General features: G+C 50.1%; 1 protein-coding gene across 1 annotated transcript in view; it reads right to left on the bottom strand.

Annotated features, from left to right (window-relative positions):
* Window positions 1-7,537: 7,537 nt before the first annotated feature.
* The window catches only part of GREB1 (growth regulating estrogen receptor binding 1), a 132,671-nt gene continuing 124,407 nt past the window's right edge, over window positions 7,538-15,801 (bottom strand). The window contains 6 exon segments of the mRNA XM_032653546.1: window positions 7,538-9,189; window positions 10,344-10,482; window positions 10,916-11,116; window positions 12,311-12,446; window positions 13,608-13,826; window positions 15,439-15,613. Of these exon segments, the coding sequence (XP_032509437.1) occupies window positions 9,026-9,189; window positions 10,344-10,482; window positions 10,916-11,116; window positions 12,311-12,446; window positions 13,608-13,826; window positions 15,439-15,613 (1,034 nt within the window). The 3' untranslated portion in view covers window positions 7,538-9,025.

Here is a 15,801-nt window from a genome sequence, read left to right as displayed (position 1 = left end):
GGAAGCTAGAACAGGCAAAGGAAGACAGGAAAGGTGGCCAGGAGGAAGGGCACACGGCCTGGGGTGCTGTGCAGTGGCCACTGCATGAGTGGGAGGTGACCGTTCCGGCCCCCAGCCCCGAAGCCCTTGAGAAAAGGCCAGAGGCGATGACAACACACTTCAGAGAGAGCCTACACAGAGCCCACCACCCTCCTTGTCAGGGAGAGGAAGGGCCACCTGGAAAGAAGGAGCCACACGGGGCTGGTCTTGGGAAACTTGTCAGGTGGCTCCGAGGGTCGGGCATGAGACCGCCTGGTGGATGGAACAGGACAGACTCCAGACCGACACGTGGAGGGTGGGCGCCCCCTCTCTGCCCCGTGTGCCTGGGCTCCGCCGCACTGGCTGAGGATCCCTGTGGGCTGATTTAAAGGTCCATCTCTGGAGCTCCTTAGTGAAGGCGGGGGAGGGCACCCTCCTTCATTCTAGTGAAAGCTCACAGAGCACCGTGAAGTAGGAAAGAGCAAGAAGCAGTGCAAAATACAAACTTTGGTGCAGCTCCGTTAGGGGGTACAGACGCAATTGAACCAGCGGGGTCCCGTCGGCCCAGGACTCGGGCCCCGGTCTGGGGCAGACCTGGTTTGGGGCCTGGCCTCATCACTCGGATGAGCCCACCCTGGGCAAAGGAATTTCCTTGAGCCTGTTTTTTCATCTAGAAAACGGATGGAGCAAAAGTCCTTAAATCCAGTTTTTAAAAATAACGTAGATCAGCGAAAACTGACTTGGATTTGAAGCAATGTACAGCCCTTAGTTATCCTTCTTCATAGACGTGTATGTACATTTTGCTGCAGAAACGTGAATGCTCCAAGTTCCTGCGTGTCAGCTCGGGCTGCCATCACCAAACAACACAGACTGGGGGGCTTAAACAACAGACGTTTATTTTCTCCAGCTTTGGAGGCTGCAAAGATCAAGGTGCTGACAAGTTTATATTTCATTCTGAGGCTTCTCCTGGCTAGTGGGCAGCGGCCATCTCGCTGTGTGTCCACATGACCTTTGTGCATGTGTCGGGGGGAGAGAGAGCCCTCGGGCGTCTCTTCTTACAAGGACATTAATCCTGCTGGATCAGGGCCCCATCCTTATGACCTCATTATGATGACCTTGCTTCATCAGTAATTAACCTGAATTACTTCCTTAGAGGCCCCATGTCCAGACACAGCCACAGTGGGGGTTATGCCTTCAACATATGAATTTTGAGGGATGCCAGCATTGAGTCCATAACACCCTGTTAGGGTTGCTGTGGTAAGTGGTATATAAACCATGCTACTTTTCAAAAAGTCAAATACTCTGAATTGCAAAATATCGATACATCTGATCCCAAGGGTTTCAGATAAGAGATTATGCATATATAGTACCTAATAATCAATCTGTAATGACGAAATGAGAAAGAATGAAAAGTTCCTATCACAGTGCCTGGTATACAGTAAATGCCCAATAAATACTAGTCGTCACTATTGTCATGGTCATCACTCTAGACCTCAAACTGGGTAAAACCTGGTAACTGGGTAAACCCTTACAGGAGGCCCTGTGACTAGCAAAGAACAGCAGGACCAAAATTTAAAGAAAAACATATTGAGAAGACAATTTAAGAAAACATGAACGATACGTAAGGAGTTACTTTACATGTTATCCAAAGATCTCATGCAAATCATTAAGGAAAACACCAAGACCTCAAAGGCCAAGAAACACACCAGAGGACATACGTTCAGCCTCAAAAGTTCCTAAAGAAACAACGATCAAAACAATAGTGATGCAGTACTTTGCGGCGAATACATTCATTTCAAAACGTCAATGACAAGAGCCCATATTGCCAGCAGAAACCAGGTGTGACCGATGTGCTCAGACAGTGGAGGGAGGGAAAATCAGAGTGCCCTCCTAGAAAGGAAATAGACGAGAAATTTTGGAAGCTAGAGAAATGTTCAAAAACGTAGAGCCCATGTTTCACCCGCTAGAACTTTCCTTTAAGGCAGTTTGCCAAGGAAGAAAAGCCTCTCTGTGGGCACACAGGTGTGTTGCCAGGCTCTTCGTGGGGCATTTACCGGCAGGCTCTGGACCAAGCAGGTTAATCACTCATGATGCCTGCCCCTTACATCCTGCCTGGAAACACTGTTATTACTTTTGTCATTCTACATGTGGGGAAATGGAAGCAAAGAGAGGTTAAGACAAGTCTTGTCCCATTACTTGCATCACACCGCTTCCCAAGAGTCTGATGACAAAAGATGATGAGAAACTAAAGGCTCGGCCTTAAGGAATTGAACGATTCATGATCATTTATTCAAACAAATCCTATGTGTTAGACCACCATAAACAAATAATAAGACTTACTTAGCAGTATAAACATACCGTGGTTTCACTATTAACTAAACAGGGAAACAGAATGCAAAATTATAGTATGCACAAGTCATTCCGATTCAGAGAAAAGGTCTAGAATGAGGCACTCAGAAGATGGTGAGTTTTCTATGGAGGCGTGAGTGACCTAAGAATAAGGGTGGTTTCTGCCACCTTCATCCCACGATCTGAGTTTAGTAAATGTCTGGTAGAAAAAGGACTGTGAAACCTTTTTTTTTTTTTTTCCTAATTGGTTGGCATAATGTTGTTTGTATAATATCTAAATAACAAATTTCAAATAGAAATCAAACTCCCCTTGCTGGGCCCCAGGTAGAAGCACTGGGCATTGACTGAAGCCCCTGCAGTCCAAGCTCAGACAGGCCTGAAGATGGATCCTGCCTCTGCCACTTATCAGCAAATTCCTTCACCTGCTCGGGCCTCCTGTCCACACCTGTGAAACAGATATGATAACCACTACCCTCTGGATGTTAAGTATTAAATGACGTCATACATATGAAAAAATGCTTGGAAAAGTGTGTATGTAGCACTTAAAGAGCTCAATGGATAGTAGCCGTTATTAATATAAAGGGAAGCTCTTGGCTCCTGAATGCAGCCGATCTTTACAATTCTGTATTTTTTAATTTATTTATTTTACTTATTTATTTTTGGCTGCGTTGGGTCTTCGTTGCCGCACGCAGGCTTTCTCTAGTTGCGGTGAGGGAGGCTACTCTTCGTTGCGGTGCACGGGCTTCTCTTGTTGTGGAGCGTGGGCTCTAGGCGCGTGGGCTTCAGTAGTTGCAGCACACAGGCTCAGTAGTTGTGGCTCGCGGGCTCTAGAGGGCAGGCTCAGCGGTTGTGGTGCATGGGCTTAGTTGCTCCGCGGCATGTGGGATCTCCCCGGACGAGGGATTGAACCTGTGTCCCCTGCCTTGGCAGGCGGGTTCTTAACCACTGCGCCCCCAACCAGGGAAGTCCTACAATTCTGTGTTTTAAAAAAATAAGCTATATCTATTTGTGTGGTTGTTTGGTCTACTCGTTTGCCTGCTTGGCCAAGATCAAGAGACCCCAAAAGTGTTCCTTTCCTAAGTCTTAGTCTTATAGCCACAACTACCTCATGCCAGGATCCTAGGAAGCCTTTGCCAAACTTTCCCAAACTTTCCCAAACTTTGAAAGATGAAGTATGCATTGCCCACCTGTGTTGATTCCCTAGGGCTTGCATGTAACAAAGTGCCACAAGGTAGTGGGCTTAAAACAACAGAAATTTATCCTCTCACAGTTCTGGAAGCTACAAGCTCAAAATCAAGGTGTCAGCCGGCTATGCCCTCCTAAGGCTCTAGTGAAGAATCCTTCCTTGTCTCCCAGCTTCTGTTGGTTCCCAGCAATCCCTGGAATTCTTTAGTTCGTAGATTGATCACTCCGGTCTCTGTCTCCACAGCCCCATGGCGTTCTCCCTCTGTTTCTCTTTGTCTTCTTATAAAGACACCAGTCACACTGGATGAGGGCCCCACTTTACTCCAATATGACCTCATCTCAACTAATTACATCACAACGATCCTATTTCCAATTAAAGTCACATTCTGAACGACTGGGGGTTACAACTTCAATACATCTCATTGGGGGACACGATTCAACTCACACCACCACCCAAAGCCCACCCTTCTTGGTAGGGCAGGTTGCCACCCCTAGGAAACACCCTTTCATAGAGCAAAAGATCCTAAGAGAGTAAAATTGGCGCTGGTCCGAGTTTTAGAAGAAAGGCAAAAGGAAACTGGGACAGTCTATTCAGTGAAAGACAAATGCAGTCTTAGAATTTCTGTTTCTTCTCTAGACCTGAAGGGCTTGAAAACTCTGCACTGGCCTTCCCAACTGTTTTGCTAATCAAAATGCTAATTCCTTCTGAGCAGGAAGTCTGCCTAAGCAAGTAGACTGAAAAAGAAACAGCAGCCGTGGACACTGGACTTGCCCTTGGTGCATGGCTGTCCCTTCAAGAAGAGCTGTCTGCAGAACCTGAAGCCAGACGTGGGAGGTTTCATGCAAACTTCTTTATTGAAAGTGGTTTCTAAACCTTAATGCTGGGATTGCCTAGACTCTAGGTGGCACACAATGTGGTGCATTTGGTACACGCTTGAATCCAGCACCACATGCAACAGGCAACCCATGAGAAAATTCTGGATCAGTATTTCTTATTGCACACAGAGTCTTAGGAACCACAGTGCCTTCTAATATACAGCATTTGGGGGAAGTAAATAACTCAAGATAGCACGCAGCTGTGATGTTAGTGCTATCCTCACACCTGCAGGCATGACTCTACATTGGTTCTGGCACTTGAGAGGTGTGTGATCTCAGACACGTCACTCAGCCTCTCTGAGCCCTAGTTTCTTACTCCGTAAAATGATACCAATGATATCTACTTCAAGTGTGATTGTGATGGCTAAAGGAAATAATGGACAATTAGCCATCTAGTAAAATGACTAACCGTAGTAGATGCTCAAGAAAGTTTGCTACTCACTGTTGCTGATTTCATAGCTAACACAGTCTCCAGGGAGCTGGGTGACTTGGCAAAGGAGCCAAGGCGTGAACCCAAGTCTCCCGATTTCAGATTCCGCGCCCTCTGCACCGCCACATCCTGTGTCAAGAACTCTGACATCCATAGAAATGTTGCTCTTGTAGCATGATTTCTCCTCCTTTATTGCCAGAGTCGTAAATCGCTGAAAGTTTCCAGGAAAAAAAGAATCAGTTTTTTGGTGTGTACTTATTATTCTTATCTGGTTTTGGGGTGACTGTTATATCTGGCCTTTCAGAAGTACAGGATTCCGTATTTCCCAATGTTCTGGGAGAGTTTTTATTTTATGGCGGTAAAATACACATAAAATTGGCCATTAGTGACATTTAGCACGTTCACTATGTTATGTGACCCTCGCCGCTATCTAGTTCCAGTACATCCTCTGGAATTCTTATTACACACGAATTCTCTCCTCTTTGAAGGTTAATTACTTTAGACCAAACATATTACTGTGTCAACCAACTCTCATCTCTGTGGGTCTTCTTCGTCTGCTTCTGCAAGAGACATACTAGACTCCATTTACGATTACACCATTTACCCATCTTCTCGTATTTCTCACAATTCTTTGTATTTCATAGCAATGTTGGCATATCTACAACGTGTCGGGACAGTCTCATCCCTCTGGGTAGAACTCTGAATTTTAACTTAAAATATCTCGTCTTGACCCAATCTGAGAGCCTCAATCTGTTGTTAGGTGACTTTAATTCATTTATAGTTATTTTGCTTATTGATAGGTTTGGATGTGTATTCTATTTACCAAGCTTTCTTGCTGTTTATCCCCTCCCCAGCCTGCTCTTACCTCATACACTGATTTTGTCAGTGCTACCTTTCCCTTTAATGTTTTAGATATTGGACACCCTGTTTTTTCCTTCTAGCAGCTTCTCTAAAAGTTTTTAACACATATATATAAATATTCCTTTTCCATTAACATGTTAATCACTTCTGCCCCATTAAACCAAGAATTTTTGCTCAATTTCACTCATTCTATCAGTTCCCCCATCACCGACCACTCCCACCCCCAGCTCCCATGTTGGGATCAGCTAAGATAGAAGAGATTCATTCGTTCATTCAACGGGCATCTCACGGTCCCTACAGTTTGCTGGGCATAATCAAGGCTCTGGGAACAGAGCAGTGGAACTGTCTCATAAAATTCCTGCTTCTGTGGGGAAAGACCAAAAAAACAAAAGACAGCTAAACAGCGTTCTGTTAGTAGGTACTCTCAATCAGGGATGACCTCATTGAGGAGGTGGCCTTTGAGTAGTAAGGACCCAGTGCAAGCGAGGGAGGGACCCAAGCGGATGTGAGGGGAGAAGCACTCCGGGCAGAGGCGGGTGCTGGCCTGGCAGTGGCCAAGGTGGTCCAGGAGGGCCAGGCAGCTGACACGCAGTAAGCAAAGGGAGAAGTTAAGGGTCAGCAGAGATCAGGAACATCCCTTTGTACTGCCTTCTTAGAGACTTTCTCAACTGCACCTTCCAGCTGTCTCTTTCACTCTTTTTTGCTGTACGCGGGCCTCTCACTGCCGTGGCCTCTCCCGTTGTGAAGCACAGGCTCCGGACGCGCAGGCTCAGCGGCCACGGCCCACGGGCCCAGCCGCTCTGCGGCATGTGGGATCTTCCCGGACTGGGGTACGAACCCGTGTCCCCTGCATCGGCAGGCGGACTCTCAACCACTGCGCCACCAGGGAAGCCCATGTCTCTTTCACTCTTGAGCTGGTCTATTTCATCCGCCTACAGAGGTTTGAATTTCCGAGATCTGTACCTGATCTTTTTTTGTTCTGGATGCGGTATATTCTTTTTCCCTGAATTTAACTACACTTGGTTGATGGGATTCCGTCTGCTGTATTGACTCTTCATGGAGCTTATCACTTCTCTCTCTATAACATTTCCTGTACTTTGTTACGAGTTTTAGCTGTGTGTTTATTTCCGTACTAGGGAGCTCCTGTTTGCTATCTACTGCCGCAAGTGACTGTGGGGACAGGACACTGCGGTGGCGACGGGGTGCCGACAGCTTGTCTTCACAAAGGCCTGGGGACCCGCCCCCTGCTGGGGGCTCTACACTCCGGGCCTGCGCCTCACCCAAACTGCTGCTCAGCCCAGGTTGGTTGCGGGGTGGAGAGCGCGGCAGGGAGGGCTGGGGGGCACCAAAGAGCCTGGCTGCTCCGAGCGACTTCCCCTGTGAACGACCCTGCCAAACGCCCAGGCCCCCCGCCTGCTTCTTTAGTCACTCGGAAGCTCAGGGCACAGGAGGAAACCATCCTCCTGTGTGGCAGGCTTCTTTGCACGCTTTGGGCCATTGTTTCTTCCATTTCTGCCTGTCTTTTCTCTTTCAGGGATTCCTCCACATCTTAATATACCCTTTCCTTTCCAAAACTGTCCTTCTGTCATTCATTGAGATTTTAAGCAGTATTAGCCCCCCAGGACCACTGGCCACACTACTTCCTCCCAAAACAATGCAACTCGTTCCCAGCAAAGCAACAATACACGCATCACAAATTCTATTTATAAGGCTGGAGCAAATACGAATACTCGTTTGGGTTTTTTTCCCAAGTTTAAATCAACCAATCAAATGAGGAAAGCAGCCCAGAAGCCACCGTTTACAAAAGACAAGTAGAACTAAAGAAGGTAAGTTTTTATTCCGAGGTAGGAATAACGACATATACAAAGTGATCATTTTAGAAACACTGATCTAAATCTTTTATACTCATGGACTTTTCTTCTTAGGGAAGAAAAGATTGACATTAACTCTTTGGCATCATCTTTGAAAAGAATTTCTTCTCGGATTGCTGTCCATTAGAGTGCTTTAAACGTCTAGGATGGATGCATGAGAGTGCATTCTGCTGATTCATTTCTGACGACCTTTAAACTCTTCCTTTGGTTACGGGCCACTCCACAAGCAGCGTGGTGGGGAGACGGACCCCAGAGTCTGCTTCTGCTTCTCTCCGGCTGTGTGATCTTGGTGAGATGCGCTCTCTACATCTCAACTGTCTCATCTTTGAAATGGGAAGAATAATTCCACGCACGTGGACTGCTGGAAGGGTTAAGCAGGATCGTTACTGTGAAAGCACCTGGCCCGAGGCCCAGCCTCTAGGGGGCCCTCTAACACGCTGGTTTGAAAAACATCCCAGCACAAGCCAGAGTGTAGGCGCATCACAGAACATCGCTGCTGCCTTGTCTGTCCCCCTTCCTCTCCTGTCAGGGATCAAACATTCGTAAGAGAAGACAAGCGATTCAAGGAACTAAAAACTGAGCTTCAATAAATTAGAGTCACGAGTCTAGCTCTTATCAACTATTTTCCACATCGCTTTAGTTGTTCTCATGGTTTGTTTCAAGTAAGCCATTTGGTCCTCTTTCCTTTGTAAGGCAAATTCTATTTCTCAAGGTCAATCTCTGTAACCCTAACTTCCTTCCTGAAACCCCTGTAGTTTTTAAAAAAGTTTCTTTTCACTTTTGCCCTTTCTAAGAGGTAGGGTATTTACCCTATACTATTTTAATAGAATCGTATTTGCTCTGAAGTGAAACTATTTGTTTTACTTTATTAAAGTTGATGCCTTTGGGCTAGCTTCTAAAAGAGTAAACTTACATAATTCTTATTAAGTGAACCTACTTCATTTTTTCTCGTCTCCAGCCTTTACAGTTAAAAGGTTCTTTTGGAATATTGCTCTGTAGTAGGTTATAGAGAAACCTACGTAGCCAACATGGTATCCATCATCTGAAACGCTGGCACCTGTACAAGATAAGCCAAGGGGGATCCTTCAGAACTAAGAGAAGAGTCAAGTCTGTCCATGGAAGCATATGGACGATGTGACAGCAGGCAAAACTTTTGTTCTTCATATGATGGACTTCGACACAGGCCAGGGCGATGGGGTCTGCCCCGGAACCTAGGGGCCTTTGGTTTGAGTTCCTGCTCACCGTTCACTCAGCCCCGTGGGTCTCAGTAAGTCTCGGTCCACCTCTGGGCCTCGGTTCCCTGGCACCTACCGTGAGGGGGTGGCCAACAGACACCCCTGGGTCCTGCCCCAGTCCAGACACTCCGTGGTTCCTCTTCTTCCTTTAGCCTCAGCACCCTGAGGTTCTGAAGGCCCCACCCTCAGGTGTGTCTCCCTCAGATGTGTCGTCCGGTCAGAAAGAAGAGGGGTCGGTCCTCCTTGGCATTGGCGGTCTGGAATTCATCTCGCAGCCGAAACTGCCACTCATCTTCCAGCTCCAGGCGGACAACCGTCTGGCGGAGTGAGTTGCGGTCCTGACAGATCACACACAAGGTGGCACCTGTGTGGATGACAGCAGAGGTATGTGAAGAAAACAGGGGAGTTTCTCCAAAGGAAAGGTACCGCCTGGCTGCTATTGGCAAGAACAAAATACGCTGCTGCTTGGAAGGGAAGGACCGGATGTCCGCGTGAGCTCTTGGTTCCTTGGGGATGCGTCTTAATCTTAGCAAGACAGTGAGATTGTGATTTGGCAGGTCTGGCAGATGAGACAACGTGGAACCAAGAAACACTGGCAAAGAAGTGAGCAGAGGGGGGAGAAGGAGACAGACTCGCAGGACCACAAACCAACATCCTCGGCTCCAGACCCTGCTGGGAAGCGCCCTCTCCTGGCCCTTCCAGCCCAACCCTCCCTCTCCAGCCATCCCAGCCGGCCACCCGCCCAGGCCCCACGCACCTCCTGACTCTTCCTCTGCTGGGCAACGAGGATTCTCCCGCCTCTCGACGCCTAGCATCAGCAATCACGGGTGTTCGTTCTAGCTCCCTCCCTCCCTCCCTCCCTACACATCCTATCCTCCTATTAGACGAGATGTTTCCCAAGAGCAGAGAAGGTTGTGGAAACCTCTGACTATTTCCCCAAAGCTTATGCAATGTTGGTGCTCACTAAACACCTGGTAGAGAGGAAGGTCAGAGTCAAGGCCAGCCAAGGAAAAGTGAAGCTCGATTAGGGATCCCAGCTGGATTGGGAAGAATGTGTTTAAGCCATACAGGATGAATGTCTCTCACTCTCAACCACTCTAGCACGAAAACACCTATAGAGGGAGAAAGATTAGAAGAGAAGTAAAGATGCACGTGGCACCCCAAGACAAGGAAGAAGAACTCATCCACCAAGAAGGAAAAACGTCTGAGGGGGTCTTCGCTCTGCATCTTAGGCTAAGAGCCTGGATTGGAAAGCAACAGAAAAGTTGAAAATATCTGCTAATCACCGAAAAGAAAGGGGCTGTGTCTTGTCTCTACGCAAACAGGTAGAGGGGGAAAGAGCTGCCCTGGGATCCCATCCCCGCCTTCTTGCGCTTCCCTGGATGGTCGGGGAAGTCATGCGCCCTGAGCCTCAGTTTACCCGTTGCCAAGGACTAGGACCAGAGGTCACCTCCGCAGAGGCGCCAGGTGGCGACAGCCACTCAGGGCAAGGTCCGTGGTAAGAGTACGGGAAGTTACCTTTCAGAAAATGAAACTTTTTCAGGAAGGCAGCTCCTACAAAAGAGTCACAGAGGTAGAGCAGGAGTCCACTAAACAGGAAGTCGGAGCAGCTGACGTTCAAAGAGTGGGGCCTGGAGCTCACATAACACACAGAGATCTGAAAAGAAAGGGATCCAAGAGAAAACGTCACGCTCCGTGAAATACCCCACGACACTGTGTTAGCGCTCTGCATCTAGCAAATGCTAACCGCCAGGTCAAGCTCAGACTTGGAGGAACAGAGACAGTATTTAATGTTATTTCCAAATCTATATCCTAAAACTCAACTCCAAGGCTTATCCAGATTTATCTATTCATTAATTCGTTTGAGAATCGGAAATGTTTAGCATCAGAAGTGGGTTTCTATTCTTAACTTCTTATGTTGGGGCCAAACCACTTCGGTCCTCTCAGCCTTTATCTTACCAGCTGTAAGGGGGGGGTCATACCGGAGCGGAAGTAGTGGAGTGGTTCTCATTCCAAGTCCTGGGTTCTGGCGCACGTGTTTAGGAATTTCCCGGATTTATGGACTCGACAGCGCCCCCTCTGACAGTTACCTGAGACCCCAGGTTAAGGTAGCAGTCGACGGACAGCACGGGGTGGCCGTGATTCTTCAGGGACAGCGGGAAGAAGCGGTGGCTGTGGTGCTGCAGGAACTTCTCCAGCAGGAGCTGCGCAGGGGCCGCGAGGAACGTGTGCTTGCTGTCGGGGGCGCAGATGTACTGGGCTGGCACGATGGCCATGGGGCTGTCAGACGCCTGCGCGGGGAAGGGCGGGTGTCAGCCACTCCCAGCCACCCCGAGCAGGGACCCAGGGTGGGTGGCCCCATCGTGGAAGGCTGTGCCATGGAGCAGCGATGTGAGAACACATAACTTCCACTGTGAAGTTCTCCATCAAGAAAAATTAGGTTTAACCGAAGTGGGACGTGTGAAAACTGATCACGTGATCGATGAGAATCCTAGACACCGATCATTCCACGCTGAAAACTGGCTGCTTGGTCTAGAAAAAATTAAGGGAATCCATGGACCTTGGAAACGTTCCCCCAAATCCAGGGATGCAAACCAAACCTCTGGGAACGGCCAAGCTCCCCTTGACCCCCAGACCCTATCTGCCTCCAGTCCAGCCACGTGGCCACTGCTCTCCACGGCCCGGCCATCTGGGCCCACCATCTCGCGTCCCGTCACCAACAGACTTCCCATGCTACGGCCCGAGAGACTGTGGGTGTAAATCATGCTAATCAAACCCTCTGCTGCACACCCTTCAGTGGGTTCTCGTTACTCCTACAGAAAAGCCTAGAACCTTCCCACAGCGGATAAGGTCCTGCCTACTTCTCCAGCTCATCTCTGACGCTCTGCCCCATGGATCGGAGGGACCTTCAAGGCAGGGGTGTGCCAGCTCCGTATGGGTTCCTGGAAGACACAGATCTCCGAAGGCTCACCGTGACTTCACATCTGAAATGCCCAGGTCTGCCCGGCCAGGACCGACACAATCAGATCACGTCTCTGCCCATCTGGAGGCCGGCTCAGCCATCAAGCTAGCCCGTCAGTGCCATTCAGACAGTGTCCGGCAGGCACTGTCCTAGGGGCTCCGAGAAGAGCACGGCACCACACCTGCCCCCTCCCCAAAGGGGCTCTGTCCAGCAGAAAAGCCGGACAAGTGAACAGCAAAGACAGTGACAGAGATGAGCTCAGGAAACCAATGGGGAGAGAGAGTGTGGGCAGGCAAGGGCGCACAGGAGGGCTGGTGGTGCGTGTGCGGAAACCAGTTAGAGTCGGAGATCAGAAGGGAAACCTGATGGAGTCTTTCCCTTCCCAGCGCTCCCAACAGGAAACCTTTACTAATACTTCCCAGCAGTCAAGCCCACCCCACTGACTCAAAGGCGCCTGGGTGGCCTCCCTGCCAGCTTTCCCACCACGGACAGCAGCCCCCTCTAGGCACACGGCCACACCCACCTTGGACGTGATGTGGAAGGACCTGTGCCCGCCCACCGCAATCTGCTTCTTCATCACACTGAAGCGGTTGAACCGGCAGAGCAGGAGGCCGGCGCTGTGCACCCGCAGGTTGAAGTCCACATCATCACACATGAACCTGCCCAGAGCCAGAGGAGGGGGCGGGTCGGACTGGAGGCAGCTCACACCCCCCCAGACACGTGGAGTGTGCACCCCTGGATTGGGGGCTGGGAAGGTGGAGCAGGCTTGTTCCTGCACCAAAGACCTTCCCCTGGGAGGCACAGAAGGCAAACCGAGAAGGAAAACAGGACAAGCAGTGATGTGCCTGCACCAGGAAAGCAGGGTGCACCCCAGCCTTACACTACGGAACCACTGCCACCTGTGGACCAGGCACGACACGCCAGGCACCGTGAGGGGGACTCGACAAACACCACTTCATCTATTTGCTGAAAAGAAAACAACCGACCTCCCAAAGTAAAAATATTAGCCACTTTTTACAGCTGAATAAAACAAGACTCAGGGCTTCCCTGGTGGCGCAGTGGTTGGGAGTCCGCCTGCCGATGCAGGGGACACGGGTTCGTGCCCCGGTCCGGGAAGATCCCACATGCCACGGAGCGGCTGGACCCGTGAGCCATGGCCGCTGAGCCTGCGCTCCGCAGCGGGAGAGGCCACGACAGTGAGAGGCCCGCGTACCGCAAAAAAAAAAAAAAAAACAAGACTCAGAGATGGCGAGTCATCTGCCTACATTGCAAAGCTGACAGTGGCAGAACCCAAATTCCTAGCAGGTCGGTCTGGCTCCAGAATTGACACTCCTGCCTGGGCCCTCTCGGGGGTGTGCCCACTGCCTGGCACGTCGAGGGCTCGATAAACCTTAGTGATTAGATTCTTCTCGTGACGTGAGCATTTCTGCATAGATCTGTAGAGAGTGACACAGGGAAATTACAGTTTCCTTCAGTGCTAACGCTCCTAAAACGTGATGTGTTCAGAGAAGGAGCAGAGAAAGCAAGAGAAGCAACACCCAGTAGCATTTAAGTCATTACATAAGGTACCACGTGAATTGAGGAAGGAAGTTGAATGGTCTTAGGCAAATCTGCCCTAAAATTATCCAACAAAAATACCAGAAAAACCCACGAGGGCTGAAAGCAAGGGACCAGGCCAATGCTATGGGTGAAAAGGCTCTGGTTTCGTGGGCCCTGAAGGGCGAGGACGGAGCAGCCACCCGCCAGGAGCGAGGCTGCCGCTCACCGAGGGCCCTGGGACCGTGGGCGGAGCTGACAGCCGCGGCGGCGCAGGAGCTCACCGATTCTGGTTGTACTGCACGTTCTGGGTCAAGTCCACGTTCAGGATGACGAAGTCATGCACGTGGCAGCGGGAGAAGGGCTCGCGCACCTCGCGGCTCCCGGCCTTGCTGGACCACTTGCGCATGCCGATCAGGGCGTAGTGGGTGATGCTGGGGGAAGCCTCGATGTGCTGCATGACGTGCTTCAAGGAAACATTCCTTTCCGACCGGGCAAATTCCCTGTTCGGAGGAAGGAGGTGGACATCCCTCGGTTGGCATGCAGACAACAGCAAGGCCCTCTGGACCAGGCTGGCCGGGATGCTGCTCTCCCCGAACATGCCGGGCGGGGTGGTGCAGAAGGAACCCGTCACAACCGCCAGGCACCGTGCTCGGCACTTCAGGTTCACTGTCATTGACCCTCGCAGCAATCCTGTGACACAGGCACAGCATCCCCATTTTACAGAGGAGGAAAAAGAGGCTCTGGATAACTTGCCCAGTGTCACGTGACAGAGCTCGGATTGAACGGTGTTGTCTGTCTCCGGAGCCCACAGTCTCTGCATCTGCCAAGCCACCTGGCGCTTCCAGTGTCAGTTCCAAGCGAGGTGGGGGGAGGGAAGGAGGCAGCGTGTAAACACCTCCCACCCCACCCTGCCGGTGACTGAAGTCCGTGAAGACAGTGGGGGCCACCCGACGGCCAGAGAGGGGTGCTGAAGGGAGTAACCCCAGGGCAGGGAGCTGGGGTGACGAGAGCTCTGTCTGTGAGACCCAGGGACGCGGCTCAACTTCTCTGCATCTCAGCTTCCTTTTCCCCAACTGAGGGGCTTCAGCTAAACTCTCTAAGGCCCCAGCCAGCTCTGACGTGCCAGGACTTGAACATCTGCTGCAGAATGCAATTCAGAAAGGCAGAGGGAAAAGCTCGGCTCTCTTCCTCATTGCCGCCCTGGCCGAGCTCTTGCCCTGGGAAGCATGACAGTGAGAACACTGAAAGCACGGTGACTGCTGTCCTCATGCACGTGCAGCTCAATCAGACAGAAAACGGTTTTTTCTAGAAGAGCAGTGGTGTTAATGGTGATCGTTACATTAGGACTCACTAACACAGAAGAGGTGAACCAACCTCAAAAGTTGCCTCTCACAAAAACAAGCCAAAAAATCAAGTTGTTTCTCAAAAAAAAAAAAAAAAAAAAATCAAGCCAAAAATAAAGGCTAAGTTGAAACACTCATGGTGAAACCACACAGAAATATTTTACCCACAATGCTCAGATGCAGCTGTATCTACTGAGCCTTTCCTACATTGTGCTGCTTCATTGCCCGTGACCGGGCACACAATTCATGGTTTAATTAATCCTCGTAACAAACTTCTAGCACAAGTTTAAGTGCCCCTTTGAAAGATGAGGAATCTAGAACCCAAAAAAGAGTCATTTCCCTAATGTCACACAGCAAATAAAAATACAGCTTCACGTTAGGAGGAGGCTGGGGGGAGGGAGGAGGGACTGGAAGGTTCTGGGCTGCCAGTGATGGTCTGTTTCTTCATCAGGGAGTTTGTCAAGCGTGTGTGATCTGTTTGTGAAAATACCTGGATATGTATTATACTTTCCTTTTCGTATATATTCGATGTTGAATATATATTGCATTATTTTCTGCATGTATTACACCTCAGTAACATTTTTTAAATTAAGAACTCAGAGTAAAGCTTGGAACACGAGCCCACCACACGCCGGGCTCTGTCCACTGCACACCACACCTTCTAGCGTGAGGCGCCCTCTGGGGTCCTCGAAGGGTGGACGAGAATCCCCCACTGAGAGGAGAGCACGTGCACTTGTCTTACTGATGGGGTGAGTGTGTGGGTTCTCACCTGCTTCTCTCCCCACCACAGTCGACGTCCAGCACGTTCCACATCACGCAGGAGTCATCAGAAATCACGATGAAGGGCCAGATGTCCTGCGGCTTGATCCCCAGCTCCTCCTGCCGGTTCCGCTCCAGCTCCAGGTTGTGGTAAGACAGCTCCTTGATCAGGAAATGGGCGGCGCCTGAAATGGGCAAACGACCCCGACTCAGGCCAGTCCTATGCCGACGACCACCCAGGACAAAGCCCCAGTGAGAAGAGAACTTGATGAAAGCCCATCGAGGCCCCAGCCCCGCCAGCTCCTGGGGGTCCTGATCTGCAGCCCTCACCCACCCACCATAGGCTGTTGACTTGGTAGAATTCTAGGGCAGA

Source organism: Phocoena sinus, chromosome 13 (assembly GCF_008692025.1).
Source record: "Phocoena sinus isolate mPhoSin1 chromosome 13, mPhoSin1.pri, whole genome shotgun sequence".
Taxonomy (NCBI): Eukaryota; Metazoa; Chordata; class Mammalia; order Artiodactyla; family Phocoenidae; genus Phocoena; species Phocoena sinus.
This window is presented reverse-complemented; position numbering and strand designations above follow the sequence as displayed.